Genomic DNA, 8,811 nt, shown 5'->3' with positions numbered 1-8,811 from the left:
TTCAAGATATTCTCCTGTCTCAGCCTCCCGAGTAGCTGGGATTACAGCACCATGTAAGGAACATGGCTGTGCTGCAGCCAGGCAGACATAGGCTGAAGTAAATATCCTGCATGACTCAGCAGGATTAGAGTGCAAGTGCACAATTCCACGCATTATATAATCACAGCTTTGTAGCCATAACATGGGAGTCTCATCACCTGGCTCCAAGCCACTATTATGTGTGAGGTGTCTAAAGGCAACACCAACACTGTGAAAAAGCTGCTGAATAAAGCCATGTCCCATCTACCTGCTGTCTCTCAAGTGTTCTTTCAGCTCCCTGCCCTATGTCCACACATTTCCCTTGGACCTCAGCTGGGGCTTGATCCTGACACAACATTACTCCCAGCTAATTTTTTCCATGTTTTTAGTACAGACAGGGTCTCAGCATGTTGGCTAGGCTGGTCTTGAACGCCTGACCTCAAGTGATTCACCTGTCTCAGTCTCCCAAAGTGCTGGGATTACAGGTGTGAGCCACCACACTCAGCCGAAAGTTTGGGTATTTTTTAGGTTTCTGTGATCTAAATCCTTTAAGTTTCTGTCTTTGAGATCATGCTAAGAATTTTTCCACATCAGTATCATAAAAATATTTAGTCTTAGTACTTTGGTGGATTTCATATGTATCTCATAGATGACCACGTTTCAATTCTCTTCTTAGTTCAGCTGGTTTTCAGTTCATTCTTCTGGGTGCTCTGGAAGTAATCAATAGTGCTTCTGCAAATAATGATAGTTCTTTTTTTTCCCCCTCTTTTTAATATTTGTGCTGTTCAGTCCTTTTCTTGTTTTAGTTTTTCTCCCATTGGCTAGCTCTAGAACACCTATTTTAAAAGCTTGTTTTCTGCTTCAATTTGCAATTAAACATTGGGAGAAAAAAGAGAAGTACTGAGTTAATTAAACAGTAACTGTGGTGCTGGAAGAGAGAAAGCAGTAGGTTGAAAGCTTATTTCAAAACTAATTATTTAATTCAGCCAAAGATCCACAGTGTATTTTGTGGAGTTGAGCTGGGGCTGGAAAGAGGAGATGGCTTATGTGGGAGGGAGATTTGTCACATGTAAGAAGATGGAGCAAATAAGGAAACACAATGAGGATACTGAGAGCCAGGCTCTTCACAGAGTAGGGAGTTACAAATGCAAAAAGGGGAAGGCTGGAATAGACTCTGCAGTACTAGATTAGAATAGGAGGTATTGGTGTGGATTCATGAGTTCTAATATACATGGATAGATGGATCTAGAAATAAATATAAATATATGTGTATATACATTGGCATATGTAAATATGTGTGCATGAAAAGACATTCATATATTTCCCAGCTCTGCCACTGAGAGGAACACAAAGCAAAAACACCCCAGCAGCAATGAGCACACCAGTGCCCACATCTGAGTTTCTAAATACCATTCTCTATTAAAATGAACCAGGTCTAAAACCTCTTTCCAGGAGCTACACTCCCTGTGGTTTTATGAGCATAGGCTCAGAGGACATCTAAGTCTGCTCACTTGTTTTACAGGTGGAGACACTGAAACCCTAATTTCGTTCTTTTTTTTTCTTTTTTCTTTTGGTATTGGCTTTCTCAAAGTGACAGGAGAAGAACAGTCATCTAATATCAACACAGTGTCTGATATGGTTTGGCTGTGTCTCTACACAAATCTCATCTTGAATTGTAGTTCCCATAATTCCCACATGTTGTGGGAGAGACCAGGTGGAGATAATTGAATCATTGCAGTGGTTTCCGCTACCCTGTTATTGTGATAGTGAATGAGTTTTCACAAGATCCTCTGGTTTAATAAGGGGTTTCCCCCTTCGCTGGGCTCCCATTCTTCTTCTTCCTGCCATCATGTGAAGAAGGATGTGTTTGCTTCCCCTTCCATCATGATTGTTAAGTTTCCTTACAATCAGGCATCCCCAGCCATGTGGAACTGAGTCAATTAAACCTCTTTCCTTATTAATTACCCAGTCTTGGGCAGTCCTTTATAGCAGTGTGAGAATGGACTAGCAGTGTCTCACAATGGCCTTCTGAAGACAGGTTGCGGGCATTATGTTTCTTTCTCTTTCCGGCTAAGAAAACCAAGGCTTAGAGGCACTGGGCCTGTCTTTGAGAAAGAATCAGCCAGGCACGGTGGCTCACACCTGTAATTCTGTAATCCCAGTACTTTGAGAAGCTGAGGCGGGCAGATCACCTGAGGTTGGGAGTTTGAGAACAGCTTGACAACATGGAGAAACCCTGTCTCTANAAATTAGCCAGGTGTGGTGGCGCATGCCTGTAATCCATCTATTTGGGAGACTGAGGCAGGAGAATGGCTTGAACCCGGGAGCTGGAGGTTGCAGTGAGCCAAGATCGTGCCATTGCACTCCAGCCTGAGCGACAAGAGCAAAACCTCATCTTAAAAAAAAAAGAAAGAAAGAATCAAGGGAGAAAGGCACAGACCACAGACTGTTTCTGTGATTCCATGTTATTTTCTTTTAGAAAAAAATAAAAATGAAAAAATTAAGGACTAAGGGCTCATTTCCTGACTTACAAGGTAAAAGTCACTTGGTCCTTGGTCACACGTCTGAAGACTGTGCAGTATTAGCTCTCGTGGGTTTTCTGTTTTTGTTCTTATTTTTTGAGACAGAGTCTTGCTCTGTCGCCTAGGCTGGAGTGCAGTGGCACAATCTTGGCTCACTGCAATCTCTGCCTCCTGGGTTCAAGAGATTCTCCTGCCTCAGCCTCCTGCATAGCTGGTACTACAGGCACGTGCCACCATGCCCAGCTAATTTTTTGTATTTTAATAGAGATGGGGTTTCACCATGTGAGCCAGAATGGTCTCGATCTCCTGACCTCGTGATCCACTCGCCTCGGCCTCCCAAAGTGCTGTTTTTTGTTTGTTTGTTTTTAGAAAGAGACAGGGTCTCGTTATGCTGCCCAGGCTAAGCTTAAACTCCTGGGCTCAAGTGATCGGCCCACCTTGGCCTCCTGAGTGCTGGGATTACAGGCGTGAGCCACCGTGCCCGGCCAGCTCTTTGTGTGGTAAACCAGCTTTTCTTTCTGAGTTACCAGGCAGATCTCTGACAACACCTTGTTGTCTTGTGCTTTCTACACAACAGCTACCAGGTATGTTCACTGGGAAACTTGTCCACGGCCAACCCCCTCCAATGTAGAGAAAGCATTCCCCTGCTTGAAAAGGCAAGATGGGTACTTACATTTTTAATGATCAGTGGGTATCTTGTTACCCGTTGCATAGGCTTCAGTATAAAACTAGAGAGTGGCATCCCTTTACACCGAGGGTCCATTGCTAATCTCTGAAATAAGAGATGTTTTTAAATGTACTTAAGAAACTTGCAAAATCCAAAGTTAGTGACATCAATGCTAACGTCAGTGAGGACTCCCTACCCATTATCTCATTTATCTGGACGACAACTGAGAGATCTGGGGTTGGAAGGGCCCAACAAGTCCAGGATGACACACTTTCCAGATGGAGAATGGAGCTCCATTCTCCAGATGTGACTCAGCCAGCAGGGTGAAGCCAGACCCAGCATACCTTCCATAGGATGCGTGGTTCCTTACGCACAGAGATGAGATTCTGGCTTTACAGAGAATATTTCGTCTGGATGTCTGCAAAAACTTTATAACATCCCCAGGAACAAGAGTCACGAGACTGCACAATTAGAGGAAAAATTCTCCTTACATCCTAGAGCTGCTGTAAGGGCTGAATCTCATTGTCTATTTTCAGGTGGAGCCTCTGGGAGTCCCAGGTAGGGCTGAGAGAGAGAAGCTGAGACATTAGGGGTCAAGACTCCAGTCTCAGGGTCTGGTGACTTTGCTGTCAAAGTCTATGGTCCAGTTTAATGCCTTAGAAACGGGCAGCTGCATTGACTGGAGCCCTGAGACCTGATAACTGTCAGCACCGGGACCCACTCCAGCTGTGGACACTATCATTCCAGTAACACCTCACAGCTGGCAATGACGTGCCACATTCCTGCTGGGATGAGGCGGGAGAGATGAAGAGGAGAGGGGCAGGGAGGGACAAGGAGGCCCCTGACCTGGGCTGGTGTCAGCACTTCCCTAAAGTTCAAGTTCATCCAACAATGAACTCATCTCGCCCGGGCCCAGGAAGAGCCCAGCCCTTGGCTAAAACCCCAGGCGGTCCGTAGCGCCCAGCAGCCCAGCATCTGCTCTCCCATCTCCATCCACCCAAGGCCTCCTTCTTAGCAATCTTTCTCCCCTTGGAATGGCCTCAGAGTGCCCAGTGCCTTGGCTGGCAAGTCTAGGCATTTGATGCTGAGAAACACCACGAGGGGCAGAAACAACAAGCCCACGTGAGGCCCTGACCAAGAAGGAGCCACGCTTGTACCTCACCACAGTGATTGCACAAGCACCATTCTAGGGCAGGTGAGTGGTGAGGTGGCCTGTCCCCAAAATGCATGAGATCCAAAGATATGCCTGTTATTATTTTGCTGTTTACTCATCAAAAGGCACCTGTTTCATAGAAGGGATTTTATGTTCTTCCTACTTTTGTTCTCCAGGAGAGATGGGGGCTGTTTGAATGGCCCAGCATGGCCAGCAGAGACCCACCCTGGCCAAGGCCAAGTCCCAGAGCTGCAAGTCTTCCAGAAGCATCTGCATTACCTCCCCAAACATCCCTTGGTGGACACCCTACTCTCCAGATGCCTGCTACCCCCGAGGAAGAGGTCCTGACATCCCACACTGATTCTCATGGGCTGCCTAGGGCTGGAGCCCATCAAGCAGAACCAACTGGGAAAGGAATGAATGGGCCACTGGGAATCCTGGCCATTCCTTCTGCAGGTGAAGGGCAGAGACCGGCAAAGAACTGAAGATGTGGCAATTAAACACAAGAGGAAATCTGAGACCTGCCTGGGCCTTGCAAATAAAATGAGATTTAAACATGCATCCAAATAACACCACTAGCATCTGGAAAACAGATCCCTTGAAGACACTTCAAAGCTTCGGAGCCCAGGGCTCGCCCCTCCTCTCCAAGCCCACCCCATTGGTGACAGCCACACTTGCCAGGGAGTGCCAGTCCCCTACGGCTCAGGCAAGACCCCAGACCCTGTTGGCCTTGAGCAGGAACGTGCTTGAAGACTTTTGAACTAGCCCCTCACACATCCAGCTGCCCAATGATTGCCACTCTGGGGCCCAGTCTCTGCACAGCCTGGATCCTTACTTTGACGAACTCCTTGAAGTCTGGGGCCTCGTCCGTCTTCTGCTGGATCAGGGCAGCCCCGTTGAGCTGGCGGCTGCAGAAGCGGATGTAGGGCTGCATGTGCGGCAGCTGGGCGCTCAGGATGTCACCAATCATCTTCACAGGCATCTTCTCCCCGGACATCTTCTTGCGGACTCTCAGCGCTCTGCACGGAAACACGGGAGGTGAGCCCCCCGCCTTCACGCTGCCTGACAGCACCACGGCACACTGCTAGGTTGCACAGAAACAGAAGGTGTGTGAGGGGCACAGACTCAAGGGCCACTAAAGGATCTACGTGGGAGACAAGGAATGGAGACAGGAACGAGTCTAGGGCTACAGAGAGGTAGCACCAGAGCATTTTTCTTTGGCAGAGTGGCTGTTTGCCACAATTTTTGTTTTCTTGTGTAGAAATATGGAGTTTTTTCTTTAACAACCCAGACAGGTCCCCTGTGTCAATGTCTCACTATGCAGATTATCGGTGGTGAAAGCCCCTGGCTGATGTGGCCTGAGCACCCACCCTATTTCCAGGAGGCACTTCTGCCCAACAGAAGTTGCTACTGCCAGAGGACAGGAAGGCGGTTTTGGACTAAAAACATAATGAAGACGGCAAGACAACTGCCTTGGCAAAATAATCCCACTAGATTCGGCAAAAGCCAGGCATAAACGACCGTTTGAACTATTTCTGTCATTCACTGCTTCATTGCTGGAGCTAAGTTAACTGAATTAACAGGAGTTCAGAAAAGAGATCTATTATTATGATAATGGGCCAATGAACCAAAAAAAAAAAAAAAATGTATATCCTGGAATCCAGGAAAGGTGATGACAGGACTGGGAAGTATTTGTTCTGGGGTCTGCCCGCAGTGTGAGTGCTCAGAGCTATGGTAACTAGGACTGTGCTTCCACTCTTCTAACTTCAACCCTTAACACCAGCATCTGGAAGAAGGGCACGGCACTGAGCTTATACACAGTAAGGACAGCAATGTACTATATGGCAGGACCACAACATGAGGCGATGAATGTGTTCGGCTCTCCTCGTTATGATCATGGGTGGATGAATGGGTAGATGGAACAAAACGGTGTGACCTATGGTTTTAACACGAGGCTGGGAGGCTGTCCCTATTTAATTCCTTTGGCTGCCTCCATGGTCATGCAGGAGAAGCCTTTGAGGTATGGGGCGGGCTATCGAATTCCAAGGAAGCTCTGTAATATTTATTTTAGGCTTTAAAAACTTCAGATCACTTTCTTTTCTTTCTCCCACATTTTTGGCTACAATAAAATCCCTTGGACTGGCAAGCCAAGGAGAGAAACTTAGGGACCATCAATGACATGGTGTGAGCAGTCAGCAATTCCACCTGAAGTGGATTCCCTAACCGGCAGATCAGCACCGGGTGCCTGGGGTGTGGGGAGCGGTGGCAGCTTGGTGTTCTCAGAATGGCCCAAGGGCCACTGCCCCATTGAGGGGTTGGTGTGAAATACCCGAACGGTGCAGAAATGTGCTCAAGGGTGATGTCGACAATAATTTGAGGGGATGAGAGCCCTGAATAGCCATGTTATAAACTTGCCATGAATGGAAACAGGAAGAAATTCCATCATATCATCATTTTCCTATGAGGAGTCGTTTTTGGAGTAAAATGTACTGTCACCCTTTCCTTCTCCTGTTTTGTTTTGTTTGAGACAGAGTCTTATTCTGTGGCCCAGGCTGGAGTACGGTGGTGCACTCCCAGCTCACTGCAACCTCTGTCTCAGTCTCCCGAGTGACTGGAACTACAGGCACCTGCCACCACACCCGCTAATTTTTGTATTTTCAGTAGAGATGAGGTTTTGCCATGTTGGCCAGGCTGGTCTCGAACTCCTGACCTCAAGTGAACCACCTGCCTTGGCCTCCCAAAGTGCTGAGATTACATGTGTGAGCCACCATCCTGGCCTGCTTTTTCTTAAAGGATGAGGGAGACAAGAAAAAAGGAAAAGAAGAAAGATCGTCTACAGACAGTGATTGTCTTGAGGAATTAGTTCCTGGGTTCTGCAGACCCACACTTGTAGACTGGAGTTGCCCAACCGGCAGACGGGCCTAAAATTAAGGCCTGATTTACTATGGACTAGGCACCTATTATGTTCAGCTGTGGGTCTTCATCCAGGATGATCTACTGCATAGGCAAAGACTTATGAGGACTGGAGGGTGTTACATGCCCAGGGGTCATGTGACTCAGCTGCTGCAGCCACCCCAAGAGTACTCTGCCTTGTGATGAGCTGATCGGCATTCTCCTAGAAAGATTTATAGATGAGAGGCCTTGAACTGACTGCAAAAGGCAATCGACTGGCTAATGAACATTTCAAAGACCATTCAGTGTTTGCTGACACATGAGTGTCCCTAACCCTCTGAAGTCTGCAGACCAAGTGGACAGTCATGGTGCTAGCATGTGTGAATGCTTCCTATGTGTCAAACACAGCTTTAGATATATTATTACCCCCATTTCCTGTAGGGGAAACTGAGGCACACAGAAATTGAATGACCTGACCAAAGTCGCCGAGCTAATAGGTGGCAGAGGTAACCTGGGAACCCAGGTCTGACTCCAGAGCCCACGGTTGGAACCATAGCCTCAGGGGCCCCAACCCACCTCCTGCCACAGCTGCCCCCCATCTTCCCAGATGCAGCTGCCCTGCCCCTCCCATCTCACCCTCAGGCCTTTCCCTGCTGGCCCCAGCCTCAGCCTCTGTACTTCCCACCTCTGCTCCATGCCCTCCCTCCTTCCGTCTTATTCTCCCAGCCCCATGTCCTTTTCTTCTTCTTTCTCATCATCTGTCTTTACCACCCAAAACTGATTTTTATTTTTTATTTTTCCTTCATTTTCTGCTTAAACAAGATCAAATGGAATCCATTCTTCTTTAGTTAAAAAGATGTGTCAACTATCTTCAAAGAGTCAGTGTGTTCAGCTCTCTTATTCTTTAATTCTCTGTTTTAAAGTTTAACTTCCTTGTAGTTCCAGTAAACAACCTTCTCCACCAGTTCTAATCAGTAGTTCACATCTGTTCCCCTGGCCCCCGGCTCTGTCCTGACTCATCCCCGTCACCTGCTCCAGTCACCTGCTCCGGTCACCTTCTTTGACCTAGGTGACCCCTGGCTACCTGCTCTGACCCACCCGTAACTGTCCTTCCTGCCAAAACCACCCACCCTGCCACTCCAGCTTGGACCCCTGCTCTCTTTAAAATAGCCAATTGGGATTAGTCTAGCTTGTGCAGTCTAACCCTAGCCAATAGGGGAACAGCACAGTGGTAGGGATGACCCCCATCAGGCATAAGTACCCCTTTGCCTCCCTTGTCCAAATGTGTGGTCCTCAATTGCTCCATCTGTAGCTGCACCCCTCTACAGAAATAAACTGCGGAGAGGATTTATTTGAGTGCTATTTCTTTTGCGGCATTGAAATTTTACTTATAACAAATATTTAAGAAAACCACTTTTTTGGAACAAGCACTTTTTTTTCTTTTTCTTTTCTTTTTTATTTTTCCAGCAAGGGGACAGGAAAGGCTCTTGATAAAAAAACAGTTCACCACACCTGGGTTGGCCCCTTACCTCACTTCTGCTTCCCTTCTGCTATCATTT

The 8,811-nt window shown here is 47.3% G+C and overlaps 1 protein-coding gene across 4 annotated transcripts in view; it reads right to left on the bottom strand.

Moving 5' to 3' along the window:
* ITSN1 (intersectin 1) overlaps positions 1–8,811 on the bottom strand; it is a 243,004-nt gene that overhangs the window by 26,698 nt on the left and 207,495 nt on the right. For all 4 annotated transcript variants that reach the window (XM_017526161.2, XM_017526162.2, XM_017526163.2 and 1 more), the window contains 2 exons: positions 5,196–5,379; positions 3,214–3,312 (listed from right to left, as the gene is read on the bottom strand). In XM_017526161.2, coding sequence (XP_017381650.1) covers positions 3,214–3,312; positions 5,196–5,379 — 283 coding nt within the window. The remainder of the gene's footprint in view (positions 1–3,213; positions 3,313–5,195; positions 5,380–8,811) is intronic.

This window comes from Cebus imitator, unplaced genomic scaffold, assembly GCF_001604975.1.
Source record: "Cebus imitator isolate Cc_AM_T3 unplaced genomic scaffold, Cebus_imitator-1.0 Scaffold41, whole genome shotgun sequence".
Taxonomy (NCBI): Eukaryota; Metazoa; Chordata; class Mammalia; order Primates; family Cebidae; genus Cebus; species Cebus imitator.
This window is presented reverse-complemented; position numbering and strand designations above follow the sequence as displayed.